Raw genomic sequence first — 26,720 nt, 5'->3', positions numbered from 1 at the left:
AACCCACTGAGCAAGGGCAGGGATCAAACCCGCAACCTCATGGTTCCTAGTCGGATTCGTTAACCACTGCGCCACGACGGGAACTCCTCATCTGTTTTCTGAGTCCAAGGTGGACTTGTTAGGCTTCAGCTCACATGACCTTTCAATGCCATGGACCACTTCCTTCCTCCTTGAATCACTCTTTTTGCTTCCACGACACTGTGATGTCCTGTTTTCATTTGCACCTCTCTGGCTACTCCTTCTCTGTGCGTTCTTCAAGCTTATCTTTTTACTCAGCCATGACATGTTGGCAGCTCTAAGGTTCAATCCCTCAATCTCAGAACATTATCTTCTTCACTAAACCCTCTGCCAATACAATCCTATCAACACCCAGGACTTCACTTACCACTTACACGAAGATTCTCACAACAAACTTATATTGCTACCCTTCATCTCTCTGTCTGAACTCAAATATTATATCCAGCTGCCTACATGACAGCCCCCCTTGAAGATCTCAGAGTATTTCCACCTACTACATACCAAAATAAAGTCAGATCCATGAAAATAAAAAAAATTAACCTCTCTCTGTAACTAAATACCAGCATTCTCCCCCTAGGTGCATAAACCACTGTCATCTCCAAAAAGTCCATTTATCTCAGCCTCATACTTCATCGGTCACCGTCTTGTTATTTCCTGAATACTTTTTAAATATAACATCTTTCCACTTAGACTACCACTACAAACCCAGTCCAAACTACTGTTGCCCCTCACCAAGGCCAGTGCAAGAGCCTACTGACAAGACTATTCTGATCAACTGTGTGCTTTCTCCAAACATTTTCTGCATTGCAGCCAATGCAGATAGGATCAGGCCAAGCAATGCTTAAAACCCTGCAATGGTTTCCCATGGCTCTTATATAAACTCCTCACATGCTCTATATCCTCACCTATTTTCTTCAGCTTCATCTACAATCTTGTTCCCCTAGGGGACCACCCATAGGTCTGCTGTCTCACTATTTTGTTTGTTTCTTTGTTTTACTATGAAAGAACATTTGCATGTTCTTGGTCTGAAATGCTCTTCTTTCTTTTGATTAGTTAACTTATTAGATACCCATCACTTGCTAAAGGAAGGTTTCCCCTGACCTTCCTGACCAGATCAAATTCCGGTTTCTCAGCTTCTCATACACTTGTCATAGCTGCAATTTTACATTTCTTTATACAATATTTTGGCCAATGCTGATCTTCTCCATCGGGTAAACTTCGTGGTAACAGCAACTATGGTTGTTGTGTATTCCAAGGGCTTGTCATATGTTAGATGCCAAGTTAGTTTATTTACATTAGATGAATGAACAAATGAAAACAAATATCCAAATTTTTTGAAATTCATGTGCTTTGTCCTTTTTCAGAAGGCTTATATTTACTCTAATTGAATGAACTTTGTACAGTTTTTTATATACATAGAAGACTGTCTATATATTGGTAAGAATGTTACTAACATTATAAATATCTTAGTGTCACAAAGGTTAGCTCTCATTATCACTGAATTCATTCATTGTGACAGAAACTATTTTCTAGTTACTTCTGAATCCATTCCCTAACACCTTATCCCTTGCCTAACTCTATTATTAAAGCTGGATAAAACTGAATTCATACTTTCTGTTTCCTTTGTAATTATGACCATGAGACAGAGTTCTGGTTAGCAAAATGTAGGTCAAAGTTTTCTGAGAAATTTCTGAAAAGGTACTTATGTCCAAAAAAAACAAAACAAAAAACAAAAAACAAAAGGGGAAGGTTTTTCATTCCTCCCTTTCTCCTCATGTGAATATCAATGTGATGTCTGGAATAACAGCAACCATCTTGCAACTAAGAAGGGAAGACAACAAAACTGCAGAGCCACTAACACATCAGAAGTGGCCATCTACCTCAAGCTTTCCTATTACATAAGAAAAGTAAACCTTTATTTTCTTTTCCATTATTGCATCTAAAAGCATTCCTAACTGATATTCTACTAACAAGAGTTTCTTCCAGAATCACTTTACATTACCTAAGATATTTTTTCTTTCTTTTTATTTTTCTCATTTTATCTTTTTTTTCTTCATGAAATTTCTCTGTCACACTCCCTAATAATGTAACCAAACTATCTGGTATGTTTCTCTTATGAAACAGAAAATTGATTATAATTTTAAAAAATTAAGATTTTTAAAATGTCTTATAATAATTTAATTTACAAATATATGCAGGTCAAAATAACATCTGTTTAGTGATATACAAACAAAATTTAGGTAGCTTTGCTTGTTCACTCTCTGATTAAAAACCAAGCTTTTGTAGCAACATGGATGAAACTGGAGATTCTCATACTAAGTGAAGTAACTCACAAAGAGAAAGCCAAATCCCATAAGATATCACTTATATGTGGAATCTAAAATATGGCACAAATGAACCTATCTACAGAATAGAAACAGACTCATGGACATAGAGAATAGACTTGTGGTTGCCAAGGGGGAGGGGCAAGGGAATGGGATGGACTGGGAGTTTGGGGTTAGTAGATGCAAACTATTACATTTAGAATGGATGAGCAAATGAGGTACTGCTGTGTAGCACAGGAACTACATCCAGTCTCTTGTGATGGAACATGATGGAGGACAACGAGAGAAAAAGAATGTATATACATGTATAACTGGGTCACTGTGCTCTACAGCAGAAATTGATAGAACATTGCAAATCGACTATAATAAAAAAAAAAAAAGAAAAAAAAACAAGCTTTAAGGTCTTTAAGGTCTACTTAAGAACATTAACATTAGCATGTGATATATTCTGATGTATTTGAGAGTCAAATATCAAATAAGCTGGGAAATAAATCAGACACTCTACATATATACTTTGACTATACACTACAGGCTATATTTATTGTTTCTAAAAATGAAAGTGTAAAAAGTATAAATATTTCAAGAACTAATAAATCTGAATAAACAGATTAAATGATAATTTCTAGTTGGCGATACCAGGATATTTCACCTGCATTCCGAACATGGCATGCAACTTAGGTTTATATGTTGCCGGTAAGACCTAGCCAGCCACACGCTATGTCCTTAGAGCAAATAAGGATATAAATGAAGAGTTCCCATTGTGGTTCAGCGGGTTAAGAAAGCCAGTGATGTCTATGTGAGGATGTAGGTTTGATCCCTGGCCTTGCTCAGTGGATTAAGGATCCGGCATTGCCACAAGCTGCAGTGTGGGTCACAGATGTGGCTCGGATCCAGTGTTGCCGCGGCTCTGATTTGACCTCTCACCTGGGAATTTGCATATGCCACAGGTGAAGCTGTAAAAAGAAGAAGGATTTTAAAAAAGAATATAAATGAAATTATCTTGGGCCAGTGCTTTTTCCTATTAGTTCCCACCTATAACACAAAGAGAGTAGACTAATTTGCAGACTGCTCTACAGAGCCTAGAAGGCCAAGTCTCCAAGCCTTCTACTTCTGACTAAGACAGAGCAGATCTGCTTTTATCTGTTTAATTTTGGCCTTCTACAGTTGATTTACCTTAAAGAAAATGCTCAATAACTAAAAATAACTTGAAGACTGTTGGACAAAATGATCTCTTAGATCTCTTCTGGGTTTGTTTGTTTATTTTGCTTTTTAGGGCCACACCTGCGGCATATGGAGGTTCCTAGGCTAAGGGTTGAATCAGAACTGTAGCTGCTGGCCTACACTACAGCCACAGCAACACAGGATCTGAGCTTTGTCTGTGACCTACACCACAGCTCATGGCAACGCCGGATCCTTAACCCTCTGAGTGAGGCCAGAGATCGAACCTGCATCCTCAGGTATACTAGTCAGATTAGTTAAGTGCTGAGCCAGGATGGGAACTCCTCTTTTGGCATTAATATTCACGACGAAATGATTTCTTTTATGCTCCTACATTCTAATTATTTAATAACAAATCTGTCCATCCAAATAGGTACATAAGGAGTTCTGGTGGCCTGGTGGTGAAGGACTCAATGCTGTCACTGCTATGGCTCAGGTTATTGCTGTGGCAAGGGTTTGATCCCTGGCCCAGGAACTTCCACATGCCATAGGCATAAGAAAAAGAAAAAAGAAAAAAGAAAAGAAAAGAAAAGAAAAAGAAATAAATATGTACAAAAAAGAAAATTCATGTGACAATATGGGCTTGATTGCCTGAAATGTATTCAAAAACAACTAATGTTTTTACCTTGTGAAAATGCCATCCACAATTCCAATTGTTGCTTCCTCTGCAGGAACATAGGAGCCAATCTGAGCCATGATAGTAATCAATGCAACTTGTTTTATGTAGGAGCTCTTTCCACCCATGTTTGGTCCAGTAATTATCATTACTCTCTCTGAGTCCCCCTAGAAAATTAAAAAACAATTTTACTTATTATAGAGTATTCCAGAGGGGCTTCTACACAACAGCTACTATTTATTCCATAACTGTGGAATGCATTAGGCAAAAAGATTAAGTTACGGTATTGAAATACGTCACCATTAAGTACCAAAAAGAGAACGAGGACCCCTTTGTCTTCTACTTGAATTGTGGTCTTACAGAACAGTGAAATCTTAGCAGCACATATGGTTGTTTCTCAACATAAAAAAGGAAATAACAAGAAATAATCTAAACAAGACAACTACTATGGCTTTCTCTTTAGATAATCATTAATCTGCCAATGTGTGTTTTTCATCTTATTTATATTTAAAAATCTATCAATTTCCATTTGTCCACTCTAAAATTACCAGGTGTTATATATCTAATTGTGGAAGGCCCTAACCTGGGTTGGCAGCCCATGAATATTTTCAGTTATAAATGGATAACTACTAATGAGACTGATGATACCAAATTGGAAACATCAGTTTTATCAACATTTAATTATTCTCTGACATTTTGCCAGAGTAAGTGAAAAAGCCAGAAAAGCTGCAGCACTTGCAATTTTTAGAACTTCCTTGTATTAGCCCAATTCTAGTACTTGCCATAGTAGACTCATCCTAAGAGAATCTGTCCAAGTGCAGCTCTCTGCAGAAGAATTAGCCTAAGGCATCCACTTGCTGAGCTATTTGAACCCACCACCTTTGGCAATGCCCACCTGGTCAAGAGTAGCTGTCCATGACTGACCAACAACCTAAGAGGTGGCCTCACATAAAGATCTCTGAAACTAGGCCCATCAAATCATCTCTTGGGAGTTGAAAGTGAGAACCATGGAGAGGTTCAATAAGGTTGAAAAGAAACATGGAACGAAGCTACACAACACTGGGGACCATGAGTAAGAAGTTAAGAGTAAGCAAAAGGTACAATAAGAGTAAAAAAGGTAATTAGCAATAAAAGGAAAGAAAAAATAGAGAAGGTCCAAGAGGTGTTGTTTCATGCAAACAACGGGGGTTTCAAAGTAAAATCTTACTACTGAGGAGATAAAAAGAAAACCAGTTTCATCTCTAAAGATGCCTCGTATCCAAATTAATCATACATTTCCAGTCTTCCTAAAGCCAATGTATTCTAGAGATCTTCCCGTATGATTCCTTTCTCTTAGGATTACATGTAGCTTTTTAGTGAGTTTTATGAATCTCCATTACTTGAAGGAACTTCAGTGACTCACTGTATTTTGGAACAGAAAGACCCTAAGCAGAGTAAGAGCACAGGAAACACACATGGTACAAGCAGAATGATAAAACTTAGGATTAAAATTTAAAAATTCTCCTACAGATGTTAAAAAATAGTTACAGTCTTATAAGTAAAGATTTCACATAACAAAATATTTTGAAAATTCAAATTAAATGGACAGATTTCTTTTATAAAACTGACAAAAATGATACAAGAAATACAAGGTCTGAATAATCCTACAGGTATTAAAGAAATTAAACCTGTAATTAAAAGCCTTTCCACAAGAAAAACTCCAAATCCAGGTAACTTCCCCAGTGAATTCCTGCAAAAATGAAATAGAGAAACAACACCATCTTACAAAAACTCTTCTAGAGAACGGAACAAGAAGGAACCTTTCCCAAATCATTTCAGAAAGCCAACATAATTTTGACACCAAAACACAACAAGAGTATTAATAGAAAGAAAACTTAATGCCAATTTCATTCATAAGTACATATGCAAAACTCTTTAATAAAACATTAATAAGATAATCTAAAATACAGAAACCATTTAGAAGTTTTGAGGAATACAAAGTTGGTTTAATATTCAAAAGTCAACAAATGTAATTCACCACATTAACAGGATAAAAAAGAGAAATCATATGAAACTCTCCAATGACACAGAGAGAGAAAAGCATTTGAGAAAAATAATATCCGTTCATTTTTTAAATATCCAGGGAAAGGAGATAAAAACTATAAAGAGTGGAAAGAAAATAATGAAACTGTCATTATATCTCTATGTCATGACTGTGTTCCCAGAAAATCTAAAGTAATTTATGAAAATTATTAGAACCGATAAACGAACTGAGTAAGAGCTTAGGGTGTAAGGTCAGTATTCAAATGCAAACTTTATTTTCAGCAAATACTTGAAAAAATTTTAATTTAATGACGTAATTTACCATAGGGTCAAAAGAAATCAAATACCTAGGAATAAACCTATAAAATGAACAAGGCCTCTGCAGAGAAAACTACAAAACACTACTGAAAGAAATTAAAGGTCTAATTAAATTAAGGAATGTACCATGTTCATGTACAAGAAGGCTCAATATCATAATGCTACAAAAATTAAACTAGTGGGACAGACGGACCAGAGAAAGAGAGTCCAGAAACAGACTGAAATATACACAGTTTCTTGATTTAATGACAAAAGGGACACTGTAACACAGTGGACAAAGGATGTTCTTTTCAATTAACTGGTGCTGAGTTAAAAGGACATCCTTATAGTAAAACAAAAAAATCTTCGTTTCCTAACTTACATCCTAAACAAAAATCAATTTCAGTTAGATTATAGGATTGAAAGACAGGGAAAAACTATGAGGTTATTAGGTAATGTATGACCTTGGGACGAAGATTTCTTAAGCAGATCATAAATCACAATTACCCATAAAGAAAAATGTTGAAAATTGGAGTACATTAAAATTAGGAACTTCTATTCATCAATCTTATCCTGAAGGTCCCAGGCAGCATACCATGATACTATAGAAACAAAAGGTATTGTCACAGGCTAAAAAGAACAGAACACAATTGTCATATTTATCATAACTGTCATATGGTGGTCTACAAAAATAACCAAGAAGAATTTCTAGACAAATCACTATAATTAATGAGAGAGTCTAACAAGGTAGTCAGATTTAAGATCAAAATGCAAAATCAACTGCATTTTTCTATAAGAGCAACAAACAATTAAGAAAATACAATTGTAAAAAAAAAAAAAGATATGACCTATAAAGCAACAGAAGAATACTTAGTGATAAATATAAATATATAAAGATGTAAAAAAGCTTTATGAAAATAATTTTTTACTTTTCTTGAGAGGACCTAAGGAAAACCCAAAGAAGTATATACTACCTTCTTGAAGGAACAAATTTTTATGTCACATCCATATCATAAAAATACCAACTTTCTCCCTAAGTGATCCCTAGGGTGAATGCAATTCCAAGAAAAATCTCACCTTTTCCCCCTAATGAACTAGTTCAGTTGACTCTAAAATGAAGTGGAGAGGGAAAAGCTAAAGAAATCTCAAGACATTCTATTTGAAGAACAGGTGGGGAGATGTAAAAGAATTGTTTTAATGCTATATTAAATAAAACTGTGATTTTGGCTTAGGAACCAAACTAAACCAAACCAACCAAACAAGCAAAAAAAACTATCAGTGAAAAATAATAGAGTCCAAAACAATTCCATGAAAATATGGAAACAATGTATGCCAGAAGTAATTCTGCAGATTGATGGAAAAGAATGGATTATTTGAAAATTGATGTGGGACAACTGATTATATAGAAAGAGATGAGATTGGAATCCTACCTCACACAATATGTAAAAATAAATTTTAGGTTGATTAAGGACCTAAATCTGAAAAGTAAAACTTAAAAATATTTATAAGAAATTATAGTTAAATACTTTACAACCTTGGAAATGGAGGAGATTTTAAGTAAAACATATATAATAAACACATTCACCCATACAAGGGAAGACTGGTACATTTAACGCTATTGAAATTAGGACTTTTTGATTATCAAAGGCATCATATTGAAAGTGAAAATACCAAAGATACCCTAAGCAGTTTCCTTCACTGCTAAAAGATTAGATTCTTTATCACTTAAAAGTTCTATGACCCAGAAAGATTATTTAAAACTTAACTAAGAAAAGAGAGCCACACTTTTACCATGTTCTGCTGCCTGAAAATTTGGTCTCATTGAATATGACACACCAATAAAGAAAAATAATCTACTCAGTGAACACCAAACCACTTCATGACTGAAATTTGGGAAAAACCCAAAGTACTGACAGTTACCTCTGGATTATGAAATTACTAACGATTTTTATTTTCTCCAAACTTTCCTGGTTTTCCAAGTTTTCTATTGTGAGCATTTTGAACTACCAATTTCCTCCTTCTAAGAATTGATTCTGTGAGGTTTTCCAAAAGTGAATACAAAAATGAATTTTTAAGAAAATTGTGGTATGTCCATACTATTTAAAATCATGAAGCCATTAAAAATTATCTTAGGAAAGATTTTTTTAATAATATAAGAAAATGTATATGTCACAATACTGTGAAAAAACAGGATATAAAAATATTTATATAAGGAGTTCCTGTTGTGGCGCAGCAAAAATAACAGCAGAAATAAATTCGATTAGGAACCATGAGGTTTCAGGTTCGATCCTTGGCCTCATTCAGTGGGTTAAGGATCCGGTGTTGCTGTGAGCTGTCATGTAGGTCACATACACAGCTCGGATCTGGCGTTGGCCGGCGGCTTCAGCTCTGATTAGACCCCTAGCCTGGGAACCTCCATATGCCGCGGGTGCAGTTCTAAAAAGCAAGCAAACAAAAAACTTACATGAAAAAATGCTTTTATTAAAAAATTAAAAGAAAGGATGAAGGACATGCACCAAAATGTTAACAGTGGTTGTCTTTGGGATTACAAAGTAATTTTCAGAGTTCACTGGTGGCCTAGCGGTTAAGGATTTGGCATTATCACTATTGTGGCAGGAGTTCAATCCCTGGCCTGGGAACTTATGCCTGCTGCAGGGGCAGCCGAAAAACAAACAAAAAAAAAACAACAAAGAGGCAATTTTCTCCCCTTCTTTCTCCCTTTCTTTGTATCACAAATTTCCATCCATAATTATCTGTGAACAGATTCTGCAGCAATGAGTGGTATTAACAGCTCTTTCTTGAATGTCCACTATGTTGAGTATCATACAAAGGGAACTTTGGAGTAATTTTCACTGTGGTGTCAATTTCCATGAGAATTTTGACAAAGAACAACATAGTGGAAAAATGAGAGAACAAATATGAATAAAGAATTTGCCCCAAAATCAGGAAAGATGGTTTCTAGCCCAGAGTTTGGGCAAGTCAACACAACTCTCTAAGGCCTCATTTTCCTTGCTTCTAAAATGAGGGAGTTGAATTAAATAATCTCTCACCCTCAAATTCTACAGTTCTTTGAAAAATAATACGGCCAAATTTGGGCATATGTGGTCCTGGGTGGAATCTAAGTGCAAAAACTAAACTATCACCAGGGCTTTGCTCTAGATTTTCTTACATGAAGGAAACGTGTGGAATCAACTTGCATGAGGTACTTGGGAAATTGGGACATGGTGATTGAGTCAGACTTGGGGTCACCACTGTGGAAGTAGATTTCCCAAATCTACCCAAGATTTGGAGACCTCAGACAAGAACTGACTTTTAGCCTTTAAAGCATAAAATGCTTTCAGTCACTAAACTCAACTATTGGTCGGTGATCAAACGGTTGGTTTCCTAATAAGCACTGATATTTAGGCCTCCAACAAGAGATAAATTGTATACTTGGCACTCTAGTAAATGCTAACAGGAAAAAGGATATGGGACTGAAGAGCCAGAAGGTATTTTGAGATGCATTAATGCCTCTATCTCCATCTCCACTGCCATGGTCCTGGTGGACCACGGCAATGGATCCTGACGGTCTTGCTGCTTCTCTGCCCACAATCCATTCTCCAAAAGGCAGCGAGACTGAGTGTCTTAAAAAGTAAAACATGGGAGTTCCCGTCGTGGCGCAGTGGTTAACGAATCCGACTAGGAACCATGAGGTTGCGGGTTCGGTCCCTGCCCTTGCTCAGTGGGTTAGGGATCCGGCGTTGCCGTGAGCTGTGGTGTAGGTTGCAGACGCAGCTCGGATCCCGCGTTGCTGTGGCTCTGGCGTAGGCCAGTGGCTACAGCTCTGATTCGAGCCCTAGCCTGGGAACCTCCATATGCCGCGGGAGTGGCCCAAAGAAACAGCAAAAAGACAAAAAAAAAAAAAAAAAAAAAGTAAAACATGGAGTTCTGTCATGGCGCAGCAGAAACAAATCTGACTAGGGACCATGAGGTTGTGGGTTGGATCCCTGGCCTCGTTCAGCAGGTTAAGGATCTGGTGTTGCCGTGAGCTGTGGTGTAGGTTGCAGATGTGGCTCAGATCTGGCATTGCTGTGGCTCTGGCATAGGCCAGCAACAACACCTCCATATGCCACAGGTGTGGCCCTAAAAAAAGGACCAGAAAAAAAAAAGTAAAACATAACTTGTTTCCTGCTAAGAGCTCCCAGATCGCTGCCCAGGGCACTCATAATAAAGCCCAAGCTTCTCACTGCAGTCTAAAGGCCATGCCTGGGAGTTGCCATTGTGGCCCAGTAGAAATGAGTCAGACTAGTATCCATGAGGATGCGGGTTCAATCCTGGCCTTGCTCAGTGGGCTGGGGATCTGGCACTGCTGTGAGCTGCAGTGTAGGTTGAAGATGTGGCTCAGATCCCGCATTGCTGTGGCTGTGGTGTAGACTGGCAGCTGTTGCTCTGATTTAACCCCTAGCTTAGGAACTTCCATATGCCTATGCCATGGGTGCGGCCCTAAAAAGCAAAAAAAAAAAAAAAAAAAAAGAAAGAAATTAAAATTAAAAAAAGGCCACGTTTGCCTCTCTGGCCTCTCGCCTGCTACCCTCCTCATGTGCACTCAGTGCCAGCTGGAATGGATTTCTACTCATCCGCCACCTGCCTGAAGATTCCAAGCTCATTCCAGTCTGACGGCCTCTCCACAGCTACTCCTTCCACCTGGGATGCTCTTCTCTGAGACTGGATCTTTTCTGTCACTCAAGTCTAAGCTCAAACACTGACTCTCAGGAGGGGCCTTTCCCAACCACCCGGTCTACTCAAGCTTCTCTGCCCTGTCACTCTCTATTATGTCAGCCCTTTCTATTTTTTTTTTCATACTTTTTATCCCCCTCTGACATTTCCTTAATTTTCTTGCTAACTTGTTTATTACTAATCTCACTACTAGAATATAAGTTCCCATGAGGGCACGGCCTATGTTATCTTGTTTATCCTCACTATCCAGAACAAGGCCTGACAGAAAGAAATAGTGGTCAAAAAGATTAACTTAAAATGCAAAAGGTATCACAAGAGAGATATTTATCAACCTTGTATTTCAAGAATGTAAACTATAAACTAGTCAGGAATATATGACTCTCTTTCCTCTATAGTTCCCAAGATGACACAGCAAGTACATACATGAGCAAGGAATTTCACATATCTCATGTGCTAGCAAGGCCATATGTATTTGAGGCTCCAGACATCAAAGGGTCCAAGATATGAGAGATGCATAAAATCTATCTGGAAGACCATTTTGGATGAGAAAGCATTCTAACAGAACAGCCAGAAGTCCCAAGTTGGCAAAAAAAAGCACTTTGGAGCTTACTGAAGTTATTGGGAATGCATCCAACTGGACTGGCTAGACAGTGCCCAAACCTATGCTACACAGTGAGCAAGAAACCACACATACATGGATGGATGGATGGACGGACAGACAAACGAATGAATGCTGGGGAGCAAAACCTTAAGTACTGCACCAGCGGGACTGTTTCTGGATGACACCTATTTCCTTGATGAATCTTTGAGAGGCCAGACGTTCATTCTTTAAACCTTATTATTGGCAATGTCTGTCGGACAGCATCGATCACTAAGATCTTAATGTTGCATACCAAGAGTCAAAACACTGAACTGAAATCAGTAAGTTGTTTTGGTTTGGTTTTTGGTCATGCCCATGGCATGTGGAAGTTCCTGGGCCAGGGATTGAACCCAAGCCATATTAAGTGACAATGCCAAATTCTTAACTACTAGGCCGCGAGGGAACTCCTAAATTAGTTTAAAGAGAGATAATCAAGTTCCACATCTTATGCTATATTCTGTGGGAGAAAAGGAGAGGTGAAGATAAAAAATGCAAATAAAAGGGAAATTTCAAGGTATCATAAGAAAGTCACCAACAACAAGTGCCAGGCATTGTGCATCATCTCATTTAGCTCTCGCAACAGTCTCATAGGCTAATACTAGTATTCCCATATTATAGGTGAGGAAAGAAAAGCTAAGAGAAGCAAAGCTTTTTGTCCAGGAACACAGAGCTAATAAATAGCAGAAGTGAGATGTTATGTGAAGACCATCCTCTGACAGATGTCTCAAAGGGGATCCCTACTCAATGACAAGAAATCACAGTCACTGATAAATAGGAGACATGCTCCCCTAGCTCAGGGCCAGCATCCTTGGGTTCCCCACTGGGTAAACTACAATGATGATCAGTCAGAATATCCTTGAGATCAAGAGATGCATGGCAGAAAAGAAATAAATACAACTAAAATGGTTCGATGTTGGAGTTCCTACTGCAGCTCAGTGTAAATGAACCCAACTAGTATCCATGAGGATGAGGGTTCAATTCCTGGCCCCACCCAGGGGGTTAAAGATCTGGTGTTGCCGTGAGCTATGGTGTAGGTTGCAGATTCAGTTGTGATCCAGCGTTGCTGTGGTGTAGGCTGGCAGTTGCAGTTGATTCAACCCCTAGCCTGGGAATTTCTGTATGCCATGGGTGTGGTCCTAAAAAAAAAAAGACAGAAATAAAACAAAATAAAATAGTTCAGTATTAATTTCTAAGACTGGAGTATCAGCTAATTTTCTGCAGAAACTGCTTTTTTTCCTTGACAGGTACAGATACTGACATCTATCCTTTAAATCACAGTAGAACTATTTTTATAATAGCTGCAGCTTGCTGAAAAAGTTTGGCAATTTCAAAGTGTTTGATTCCCTGAAAATGTCAACCAATGGCAGGTTAAAGCAGTAGATCCTTTAGTGAAAGCTTTGTCCAAACAAGCTCTCAGCCAAATCCTTGCCGTTTTAACCCAAGGTGAACTCCAAGGAGAAAGGGGGAGAATGAGGCTGGAGAGAAGTGCAAGCTGTATGTTGAGATATCAAAATAAAGATCCAAATCCTTCTGACATCTGAATACTTCCCAATTTACCTTGTACTAAGAGTTAGTTGTTCTTCAGTCCAACCCCTTCTTTTTATAGATGAGCAAATCAAGGGCCAGTGTGTATGGTGGCCTATTGGATACAACAGTAAACTAACAGCAGGGCAGAATTTGAATTTACATCGCCCATTATGGTTAGGCACTTTCCCACTACACCTATGTACTAAAAAGGAGGCAACGATAACAATATTTTAGAAGGAACAGAGAGGAGTTCCCGTTGTGGTGCAGTGGAAATGAACCGACTAGGATCCATGAGGATGCAGGTTCAATCCCTGGCCTCGCTCAGTGGGTTAAGGAGCTGGTGTTGCCATGAGCTGTAGTGTAGGTTGCAGACGTGGCTTGGATCCCGAGTTGCTGTGGCTGTGGTGTAGGCTGGCAACTGCAGCTCCGATTTGACCCCTAGCCTGGGAACCTCCATATGCCACTGGTGCAGCCCTAAAAAGACAAAGTAAATAAATAAATAAATAAGAGGAACAGAGAGAGTGCTGGAAGAGAAAGAGATTATTTCTGGCCAGAGTGATGTGGAAGGTTCTGAAGAGGCAGTAACATCTTTGGGGTCTTTTAAATTTTTAAAATTCTTTGGTCACACCACAGCATATGGCCAGGGATCAGATCTGAGCTGCAGTTGCAACCTATGCCATAACTGCAGCAATGTGGGATCCTTAACCCACTGTGCTGGGCCAGCCATCAAACCTATATCCCAGTGCTCCAGAGATGCCACAGATCCCATTTCGCCACAGCAGGAACTGCCATCTTTGAGGTCTTGATCCATCAATGGAGATGGGTAAGAGATAGGAAAAGACAAGAGGAACATCCTGCAGAGGTGAGAACACTTTAAAAAGCAATCAGTGGGGAAGACAACATAAGGAAATGAATGTACACATATATGTGTATGTATGTGTATGTATGTATGTTTGTATGAATGACTGGGTCACTGCTTATACAGCAGAAATAGGCACAATATTGTATATCAACTATACTTTAATAAAAAAAATAAATCTTAAAAAAAGCAAAAGGGAGTTCCTGTCATGGCTCAGTGGTAACAAATCCAACTAGCAACCATGAGGACCTGGGTTTGATCCCTGGCCTCATTCAGTGGGTTAAGGATCCGGCGTTGCCATGACCTTTGGTGTAGGTCGTGGACGTGGCTTGGATCCAGCGATGCACTGGCTGTGGCCTAGGCCAGCAGCTACAGCTCTGATTTGACCCCTGGCCTTGGAACCTCTATATGCTGCAGGTATAGCCCTAAAAAAGTAAAAAAAAAAAATTTTTTTTTAGTTGAAGTATAGTTGAATTTACATTGATTCAGGTGTATGGCAGAATGGCTCAGATATATGTAGAATATATATATGTATATATTCTTTTTCTGATTCTTTTCTATTAGAGGTTTATTACAAGATATTGAACACAGTTACCCTAAGCTATACAGGTAGGTCCTTATTGTTTAACCATTCTATATATAGCAGTGTGTATCTCTTAAACCCCCAATTCCCAATTTATTCCATCCTGCATCCTCAGGGATACCAGCCGGGTTCACTACCACTGAGCCCGAAGGGGAACTCCTAACAATTTTTTTTTTTAATTTTAAAAAATTTACAAAAGAATAATTCACAAGGAATCGGGTAGGGAAGAAAAGAAGCAACCACACCAGGACCTGTGCCCCTGGAAAGAGATACAGAGGGCTGCCTCAGTCCTGGGGTGTGACCAAGGAAAGATGCAATTCCCCTAGCTGGTTAGTAAAACCAGTAGGACTAATAGGAAGGCTGAAAGAAATCGAAACTCCACTCGTGAAGAGGGCACATACACTTGCTTACAACTGAAAGAAAGTGGAGAAAGCAAAGTGACACTGCACTCGACTCTGGCGAGCTTCTTGTGACTGCCCCAGCATGTGTCCTAGTCTCAACCGAGAAACTCCTCAGGCCCTGCCTGCTTTGTTGCATGGTCCATGCTAGGGTGAAGGCTGCTGCAGCCACAGGGAATACTGAGGTGTGAGGGACAACAGCACATCAGAAGTGATCCTGGGCTCTAACTGCAGACACGACTACCAAGCCCATGCCCAGATCTAGGCCAAGTGCCCACAATGGCCCCACCGGCTCTATAGCACAACTCCATACTAGGGCGAGGGCTGCAGCAGCAGCAGCTGAGAGAGGTGCTCAACTGTGAAGGTCAGAGATGGCTCAGACTGGGAACAGCATATGAACAAGGCTGAGGTAGGCATTACTGGCACGTACAGGGGCAGTACTTCAGATTCAGTCTTGGGCTCTGACCATGGCTGAAGCCAAAGCCCAGACCCAGACTCTCTTGCTCCACACTGCCCCTTTCTGGGGTAAGGGTGCTGGTGCTGGGAATGGAGAGAGTGCAGACTGTGAGGGAAGGGAGCCAGCCTGAACTCAACCACTGCTCCAGAACCCTGGGATGCTCCCCACCCCCAAAAGAGTGGCGATAGCCATTGAAGAGAGGAGAAACTCCAGTTCTTCTTCTTTTTTTTTTTGTCTTTTGTCTTCTTTGGGCCACACCCACGGCATATGGAGGTTCCCAGGCTAGGGGCTGAATCAGAACTGTAGCTGCCAGCCTATACCACAGCCACAGCAATGCCAGATCCTTAACCCACTGAGCAAGGTCAGATATCAAACCTTCATCCTCATGGATACTAGTCAGGTTTGTTAACCACTGAGCCTCAACGGGAACTCCAAGAAACTCCAGTTCTAACCTGGCTCTGGCCCTCGCCCCTCCATCTTCAGTCCCACTGGCTACCCAAGGTGATGGCTGCCAGCATAACCTGGGGAAAGGTTATATTTTCATGCTCGCATGAAAGCTAGCTCACTCACCAAAGTCTCTGCACACATACAAACTGTGTAAGGTTGTTTCTACACAAGGACATCCTTTCAAGACCACAATAGGTAACTCTTTCACCTAATTTCACAGAGATGGAGAAAGTCAAGCAAAATAAGAAGGCAAAGGAATTTGTTTCAAGCAAAAGAACAAGAGAAAACCCCAGAGAAAGCAACTAATGAATAAGTAATTTACCTGATAAAATTTAAAGCACTAGTAATAAGCACATAACTGAATTAGGGGAAAGAATAGATGAATACAGAAAGAGAAAGACAAATACCATGTCATATCATTTATATGTGGAATCTAAAAAATGACACAAATGAACCTATCTACAAAACTGAAACAGACTCACAGACATAGAGGACAGACTTGTGGTTGCCATGGGGAGGGGCAAGGGAATGGGATGGATTGGAGTTTGGACTTAGTAGATGCAAACTATTATATTTAAAATGAATAAGCAATGAGGTCCCACTGTACAGCACAGAGAACTATATCCAGTCTCCTGGGGTAGACCATGATGGAAGAGAATATATGAAAGGGAATGTATATATATGTATGACTGGGTCACTTTGCTACACAGCAGAAATTGGCACAACACTGTATATCAACTATACTTTAATACAAAAAAATAAAGATTAAAAAAAAAGAAGATGGGAGGTCCCATTGAGGCTCAGCAGGTTAAGAGCCTGATATAGTGTCCATGAGGATGTGGGTTCAATCCCTGACCTCGATCAGTGGGCTAAGGATCCGGCATTGCCACAAGTTGCAGTGTCTGATGCAGATGCAGCATGGATCCTGTATTGCTGTGCCTGTGACACAGGCTGGCAGCTACAGCTCCAATTCGATCCCTAGCCCAGGAACTTACATGTGCCACAGGTGTGGCTATAAAAAGAAAAAAAAAGAAAAAAAAAAAAAAAACAGATGAACACAGAATAGAATTTTAACAAGGAACTAGAAAATATATAAATAAGAACCACTTAGAACTTAAGACTACAATAACTGAAATGAAAAACAAACTAGAAGGAATTCATAGCTAATTAGATGATACAGAAGAATATAAGTTATCTGGAAAACAGAATAATGGAAAATGACCAATCAGAACAGCAAAAAGAAGAATACACTTAAAAACAGAACAGTTAAGAGACTTCTAACACAACATCAAACTTCTTAACATTTTCATTACAGGGGTCCTTGAAGGAGAAGAGAGAGGAAAAGGGTCAAAAATGCAGGCTGAAAACTTGCTGAACCTAAGGAATGAAATAGGTATCCTATATAGGAAGCACGGAGGATCCCAAATAAGATGAACGCAAAGAGACTTGTACTAAGACATATCATAATTAAAATGCCAAAAGCTAGAGAAACAATTCTAAAGGGAGCAAGAGAAAAATAGTCATATGTAAGGGAACCCCATAAGGCTATTAGGTGGTTTTTCTGCAGAAACTCTGCAGGCTAGAAGGGAGTGGCATGATATATTTAAAGTGCTGAAAAAGAAAAATCTGCAACCTAGGATACCCTACCTAGCAGGATTATCATTTAGAACTGAAGGGGAGATAAAGAACTTCTCACAAAAGCAAAAACTAAAAGGGTACATCCACATGAAACTTATCCTAAAAGAACTCTTAGAAGAGTGTTCTCAAAGTGGCAAAGAAAGTAAATATCTATATAAAAGGAGAAAGTACCTTCAGAAAAGTAAAATGCGAGTAAAGGCAAATATGTGGTAAAGAATGAGGTTCAACCACTGAAATAACGTAGTTCTAGACTAAAAGACAAAAAAAAAATTGTAGGGAGTTCCCACCATGGCTCTGCAATAATGAACCCAACTAGTATCCATGAGGATGTGGGTTCAATGCCTGGACTCGCTCAGTAGGTTAAGGATCTAGTGTTGCTGTGAGCTGTGGTGTAGGTCATAGATGTGGTTCGAATTCTGCATTGCTGTGGCTCTGGGGTAGGCTGGCAGCTGCAACTACAATTTGACTCCTAGCCTGGAAACTTCCATATGCCATGGATGGGGCTGTAAAAGGGCCAATAATAATAATAACAATAATAATAGCTGTAAAAGGAAATATAACTATAATGGACAGTAAAGGGGCAAACATGAAAATGTAAAATATGGCATCAGAAACACCAAGTGTGGGAGAGGGGATGTATGGCTGTTAATCTAACTGAAACCATCTTGTGCCCATACAGATTCTCCGGTCCTTCTGCTGACCCTACTCAGGACTGTACTATGCAGTAAATCACTTCTATCTCATCGAGGGCTTTGAGTTAATAGATATTGTTTAACAGTCATTAGGATCAGATGACCTCTATGCTGTTAGTCTCCAAAAATGAAATAACCTTCGCTGAGTTATTTCCAGTGCCCACAAGACTAGTTACACATTCATAAATTTTGATTTAGGATGCACATCCTGGTTTCCAAGCATTTATCTCGCACACCCTAGGTCGACTATAAAATTGTTCCAATGGCCCCTTGGCAGTGCAGAGTGCACCTAAGAATGTTTCCAATTCATTGTCCACCCAGCTCCAATCCCACCCTGTGAGTAAGTTACCCTATAATAAAGTGACCCATTGATTATATGGGGCTGCCTGCCTCATTTTTTACTCTCAAGATGCCTTCTTAGTTTGGTAAAACTTTTCATTCCCAGTGTCATCCAACAGAGAAGTACAAATCTGTAGAGATTTTAGAATGTGTTTGAATTTAAATTACTAACAGATGAAAACAAGTAGATAAAGTTACAGGTCAACATAAATAAACCTCAAGAGGGAGTTTCATAGTGGTCTAGTGGTTAAGACTCAACACTTTCACTGCCACAGCCTGGGTTTGATCCCTGGCCTGGGAACTGAGACCCCACATCAAGTCACTGCATGCCATGGTCCAAAAACAAAAACCCCAAGATAATCATAAATCAAAAACCCACAATAGATAAACAAAAACTAGAAAGACGGCAACACAAGCATACCATCAAATAAAATAATCAAACCAAAAGGGAAGTAACTAAAACAATAATAAAAGAACAGAGAAGAACTACAAACACAACCAGAAAACAAGTATCAAGATGGCAATAAGTACATATGTATCAATAATCGCTTTAAATGAAAATAAACTAAATGCTCTAATCAAAAGACATAATGTGGCTGATTATACTTTTTATCTTTTAATTTTTTATTATACTTGATTTACAATGTTCTGTCCATTTCTGCAGTACAGAAATGATACTCTTTTAAAAGGATCCACCTATATGCTGCCCACAAGTGATTTACTTCAGAACATAAGACACACAGAGACTCAAAGTGATGGGAGGAAAAAGATTTTTTTTTCTTGTTTCTTTTTCTTTTTAGAAAAGAAAGTCTCTATGGCACATGAAAGTTCCCAGGCTAGGGGCTAAAACTATAGCTGCCGGCCTATACCACAGCCACAGCAACATGGGATCTGAGCTATGTCTGCAACCTACACTCCAGCTCACAGCAATACCAGATCCCTGACTCAATGAACAAGGCCAGGGATTGAACCTGCATTCTCCTGGATATGTAGTTGGATTCATTTCCACTGCACCACAATGGGAACTCTGGAAAAATATACTTCATGCAAATGGCAACAATAAGAAAGTAGGGATAGCAATATTTATATCAGACTAAATAGACTTTAACAAAAGACAATGAAGGGTATTATAAAACGATAAGAATCAATACAAGAAGAGGCTGTAACACTCATTAACATATAGGCATCTAATACAGGAGCAATTAAATATATAAAGCAAATACTAATAGAAGAAGAAATTAACAATAATACAATAAGAGTAGGAAACTTTAACACTGCACTTACATCAATGGATGATCATCCAGATAGAAAATCAACTAGGAAGCAGTGGTCTTAAATGACACATGAGACCAGCTGGACTTAACGGATGTTTGTAGGACACTGCAACCAAAAAGAGCAGGATACACATTCTTTTCAAGGGCACATGGAATGTTCTCAGGCTATGCCACAAAAGAAGCCTCCACAAACTTAAGAGGGCAGAAATTATATCAAGCGTGTCTCACAATGGTATAAAACTAGAAATCAATTACAGCAAGAAAAAATGAGAAAACACAAACACACAGAGGCTAAACAACATGCTACTAAAAACCAACGGTCCAATGAAGAAATCAAAGAAGAAATCAGAAAACACCTTGAGACAAATGAAAATGCCAACACAACACTGCAAAATCCATAGGATGCAGCAAAAGCAGTTATAAGAGTTAAGTTTACAGCCATACAGGTCTACCTCAAGAAAAAAGAAAAATCTCAAATAAACAACCTAACTTACCACCTAAAAGAATTAGAAAAAGAAGAACAAACAAAACCTAAAGTCAGCAAAAGGAAGGAAACAATAAAGATCAGAGGGGAACAGAGACCCACCCCCCAAAAAAATAGAAAAGATCAATGAAACCATGAGCTGATTTTTTGATAAGATAAATAAAATTGATAAACTTTCAGCCAGGCTCATTAACAAAAAAGAGGATCCAAATAAATAAGAAATGAAAGAAGAGAAAAAACCATTGATATCACAGAGATACAAAAAATCATAAGAGAAGATTATGAACAGGATCAGAACCACCAGCCAAGGCTTTACCATAAATGCTAAAGAACTTCTCTAGGCAGAAAAAAAAAAAAAAAACACAAAAAATGCCACAAATAGAAACAAGAAAATTACAAATGAGAAGGCCCACCAGTAAAAGAAAATGTATAGTAAAGGTAGGAAATCATCTGCACACAAATATAATTTCAAAACCAAAAATTGTGAGAAGGGGAGAGTATGACTGCATGACATTGGAAAGGCATTTCAAATTAAGAGACCAGCAACCTAAAGTAATCTAGTAATCTTGTGTGTGTGTGTGTGTGTGTGTGTGTGTGTGTGTGTGTGTGTGTGTGTGTACGTACACAGAGAGAGAGAGAGGGAAAGAGTGCACTATACCAAAACCTCAGGGTAACCACTAACCAAAAATCTACCACAGATACACAAGTAAGAAAGAGCGACCAAAAACACTAAAGATAGTTATCAAACCACAAGAAAACAAAATAAAGAAGGGAAGAAAAAGAACAACAAAACAAATCCAAAAGAAGTAACAAAATATGTCTGTATGCAATAAGATGTATTCAATAAGAACATACATATCAATAATTACCTTAAGTGTAAATGGTTTAAATGCTCCAAAAAAAGGACACAGACTGGGTGAATGGATACAAAAACAAGACCTGTACATACTGTCTACAGAGACCTAATTCAGTTCTAGAGACACATACAGACTGAAGTAAGAGAATGGAAAAAAGGTATTTCACAAAAATAGAAATCAAAAGAAAGCTAGAGTAGCAATACTTATATTAGACAAAATTGACATTAAAATAAAGAAGGTTATGAGAGAAAAAGAAGGATGCTAATTATCAAAGTATCAACCCAAGAAACCCAAAGTATCAACCCAAGAAACCCAAAGTATCAACCCAAGAAAAGGATTTAACAATTACGCAACCAACACAGAAGCACTTCACTACATAAGAAAACTGCCAACAGCCATAAAAGGTGAAATCATCAATAACGCAGTAATAGTGGCGGATTATAACACCCCTTTTTCAGCAAAGGACAGATCTAGGGGGAAAAAATAAGGAAACAGAGACCTTAAATGATATATTAGACGAAAGGGACTTAAGTGATATTTACAGAACATTCCACCCAAAGCAGCAGAACATACATTCTTCTCAAGTACACATCGAACATTCTCAAGGATAATCACATATTGGGCCACCAACAAGCCTCAGTAAATCTGAGAAAACTGAAATCATATCAAGCATCTTTTCCAACCACAATGCTATAAGATCAGAAATCAACCACAAGGGGAAAAAACTGCAAAAAACTCAATATGTGGAGACTAAACAAACAGTGGATCACTGAAGAAACCAAAGAGGAAATCAAACAATACTTAGAAACAAATGAAAATGAAAACACAACAATTGAAAACCTGTGACTCAGTAAAAGCAATTCTAAGAGGAAAGTTTATAGCAATTCAAGCTTACTTCAGAAAAAAAGAAAAACCTCAAATAAGCAACTTAACCTTACTAAATCAACTAGAGAAAGAAGAATAACAAAACCCAAAGTCAATAGAAGGAAAGAAATCATAGAGATTAGAGTAGAAATAAATGAAATAGAAACAAAGAAAACAACAGAAAAGATCAATGAAACTGAAAGCTGGTTCTCTGAAAAGACTGATAAAATTGATAAACCCCTAGCTAGATTCATCAAGAAAAAAGGGAGAGGGCTCAAATCAATAAAATTAGAAATGAAAATTTTACAAAAGACATCACAGAAAAAGAAAGGATTCTAAGAGACAACTACAAGCAACTATATGCTAATAAAATGGGCAAGCCAGAAGAAAGAGGCATATTCTTAGACAGGTACAATCTTTCAAGACTGAACCAGGAAGAAACAGAAAAGATGAATGGACCAATCACAAGTACTGAAATTGAAACCATGATTTAAGAACTTCCAACATCCTTGAAAAAGACACATTCACCCGAATGTTCACTGCAGCACTATTCACAACAGCCTAGACATGGAAACATCTGTCTATTGACAGATGACTGGATTAAGATGATGTGGTATATATACACAATGCAATACTACTCAGCCATAAACAGAGCAAAGTCATACCATTTGCAGCAACATGGATGGAACTAGAGACTCTCATACTAAGTGAAGTAAGTCAGAAAGAGAAAGACAAATTCCATATGACATTACTCATACCTGGAATCTAATATACGGCACAAATGAAGCTTTCCACAGAAAAGAAAATCATGGACTTGGAGAACAGACTTGTAGTTGCCAAAGGGAGGGGGGGGGTAGGATGGACTGGGAATTTGGGTTTAATAGATGCAAACTATTGCCTTTGGAATGGATAAGCAATGAGATCCTGCTGTATAGCACTGGGAACTATATCTAGGCACTTATGATGGAGCATGATAATGTGAGAAAAAGAATGTATATATGTATGTGTGACTGGGTTGCTTTGTTGTACAGTAGAAAATTGATAGAACACTGTAAACCAGCCATAATGGAAAAAATAAAAATAAAAATAAAATAAACTACTTCCAACAAACACAACTCCAGGATCTGGTGGCTTCACGGGTAAATTCTATCAAACATTTATTTTTGTTGTTGTTGTTTGTTTGTCTTTTTAGGGCTGCACTTGTGGCATATGTAGGTTCCCAGGATAGGGGTCAAATAGGAGGTATATCCACTGGCCTACACCAAAGCCACAGCAATGTGGGATCCGACCCTACCGAGCAAGGCCAGGGATTGAATCCACAATCTCATGGTTCCTACTTGGATTCGTTGACCACAACTCCTATCAAACACTTAGAAAAGAGTTTTAACACCTATCCTTGTGAAATTCTTCCCAAAAACTGTTGAGGAAGGAACATTCTCAAATTCATTCTATGAGGCCACCATCACCCTGATACCAAAACCAGATAAAGATACCACAAAAAAAGAAAATTATAGGCCAATATCACTGATGAACACAGATGCGAAAATCCTCAACAGAATACTAGCAAACCGAATCCAGCTAAAGAATCATACACCATGATTAAGTGGGATTTATTCCAGGGATGAAAGGGTTTTCCAATATCTGCAAATCAATCAGTGTGATACACCACATTAACAAATAGAAGAATAAAAATGATACGGTCATCTCAATAGATGCAGAAAAAGCTTTTGACAAAATCCAACACCCATTTATAATTAAAAAAAAAAAAGCCCTCTATAAAGAGGGCATGGAGAGAACCTACTGCAATGTAATAAAGGCCATATATGATGAACCTTCAACTAATATCATTCTCAAAAGTGAAAAGCTGAAAGAATTTCTACTAAGATCAGAAAAAAGATAAGGATGTCTACACTCACCATTTTTATTCAACAGTTTTGAAAGTCTTAGCCATGGCAATCAAAGAAGAAAAAGAAATAAAAGGAATCTGAACCAGAAAAGAAGAAGTAAAACTGTCACTGTTTGCAGATGACATGATACTACACATGGAAAAACCTAAGGACACTACAGAGAAAACTAGTAGAGCTTATCAATGAACTCAGTAAAGTTGCAAGATAAAAAATTAACATAAATCTGTTGCATTTCTGTACACTAACAATTAAAGATCAGAAAGAGAAACTAAGTCACTGTTGTGGCTCAGTGGGTTAAGAACCCAACTAATATCCATGAGGATGTGGGTTTGATACCTAGCCTAGCTCAGTGGGTTAAGGATCCAGCAATGCCAAGAGCTGTGGTATAGGTCACAGATGTGGCTCGGATCCCACATCGTTGTGGCTTGTGGCTGTGGTGTAGGCTGGCAGCCGTAGCTCTGATTTCAACCTCTAGCCTGGGAACTCCCATATGTCTCAGGTGTGGCTATGAAAAGGGAGAAAAAAAAAAAAAGAAAGAAAGAAAAAGAAAAAGAAAGAGAAACTAAACAACCCCATTTACCACCATACCAAAAGAATAAAATATCTAGGAATGAACCTACCTAAGGATGCAAAAAACCTTTATTCTGAAAACTATAAGACACTATGGAAAGAAATCAAAGATGACATAACCAGATGGAAAGATACACCATTCTCTTTGTTAGAAGAATCAATATTGTCAAAATCACTATACTACCCAAGGGAATCTACAGAGTCAGTACAATCCCTATCAAATTACTAATGGCGTTTTTCACAAAACTAGAACAAAAAATTCTAAAATTTGTACGGGAACACAAAAGACCTCAAAGAGCCAAAGTAACTTTAGAAAGAAAAATGCAAGTGAAGGAGTCAAGCTTCCTGAGTTCAGACTATATTACAAAGCTGCAGTCCTCAAAATATATGGTTCTGGCACAAAAATGAAACACTGATCAATGGAACAGGATAGAAGGCCCAGAAATAACCCCCAAGCACCTATGATCAACTTATCTACAACAAAGGAGGCAAGAGCATACAATGGAGAAAAGACAGTCTCTTCAATAAATGGTACTGGGAAAACAGGACAGCTACAAGTAAAAGAATAAAATTAAAACATTCTCTAACACCTTACACAAAAATAAACTAAAGATAGATTAAAGACCTCAATGTAAAACAAGATATTATAAAACACTTAGAGAAAAACATAGGCAGAACACTCTTTGACATAAACCACAGCAGTATCTTTCAGATCCACTCCCTAGAGTAATGAAAATACAAACAAAAATACACAAATGGCACCTAATTAAACTTAAAAGCTTATGCGCAGCAAAGGAAACCCTAACAAAAAATGAAAAGACAATCCACAGAATGGGAGAAAATCTTTGCAAAGGAAGCAACCAACAAGGAACTAATCTCCAAAATATATAAACTCATGTAGCTCAATATGAAAAAAAAATAAACAGCTCAATCAAAAAATAATGGTCAGAATGCCTCAACAGTCACTTCTCCAAAAAAGACGTACAGATACCCAAAGAACACAGGAAAATATTCTCAATGGCACTAATTATTAGAGAAATATAAATCAAATCTACAATGAGATATCACCTCACATTACTCAGAATGGCCATCATCAAAAAGTCTACAAACCATACAGATGGCCGAGAGACACATGAAGGGATGTTCAACATCACTCATTATTAGAGAGATGCAAATCAAAACCACTCTGAGGTACCACCTTACACCAGCCAGAATGGCCATTGTCAAAAATTCTACAAACAGTAAGTGCTAGAGAGGGTGTGGAGAAAAAGGAACCCTAGTACACTGTTGGTGGGATTGTAAATTGGTGCAACCACTGTGGAAAACAGTATGGAGATTCCTCAGAAAACTAAACATAGAACTACCATTTAATTCAGCAATCCCACTCCTGGGCATCTACCCAGAGAAAACCATGACTCGCAAAGACACATGTACTCCAATGTTCATTGCAGCACTATTGTCAATAGCCAAGACATGGAAACAACCTAAATGTCCATTGACAGAGGAGTGGATCCAGAAGATGTGGTATATATACACAATGGAATATTACTCAGCCATTAAAAGGAATGAAATACCGGCATTTTTAGCAACATGGATGGACCTAGAAATTATCATGCTAAGTGAAGTCAGTCAGACAATGAGACACCAACATCAAATGCTTTCACTGACATGTGGAATCTGAAAAAAGGACAGACTGAACTTCTTTGCAGAACAGATGCTGACTCACAGACATTGAAAAACTTATGGTCTCTGGAGGAGACAGTTTGAGGGGTGGGGGGATGTGCTTGGGCTGTGGGATGGAAATCCTGCGAAATCAGATTGTTATGATCATTATACAACTACAGATGTGATAAATTCATTTGAGTAATTTAAAAAAAAGTCTACAAACACTGATTGCTGGAGTGGATGTGGAGAAAAGAAAACCCTCCTACACTGCTGGTGGGAATATAAACTGATAAAACCACAACTAAAAA

At 38.3% G+C, this 26,720-nt stretch overlaps 1 protein-coding gene across 1 annotated transcript in view; it reads right to left on the bottom strand.

The window, feature by feature from the left end:
- The window catches only part of MSH3 (mutS homolog 3), a 200,456-nt gene that overhangs the window by 38,094 nt on the left and 135,642 nt on the right, over positions 1-26,720 (bottom strand). Inside the window, 1 exon segment of the mRNA XM_021084495.1 lies at positions 4,186-4,343. Within this exon segment, the coding sequence (XP_020940154.1) occupies positions 4,186-4,343 (158 nt within the window).

The sequence above is a fragment of the Sus scrofa genome, chromosome 2 (assembly GCF_000003025.6).
Source record: "Sus scrofa isolate TJ Tabasco breed Duroc chromosome 2, Sscrofa11.1, whole genome shotgun sequence".
Lineage (NCBI taxonomy): Eukaryota > Metazoa > Chordata > Mammalia > Artiodactyla > Suidae > Sus > Sus scrofa.
The sequence above is the reverse complement of the archived record's forward strand: the minus strand, read 5'-3'. Positions and strand labels throughout refer to the sequence as shown.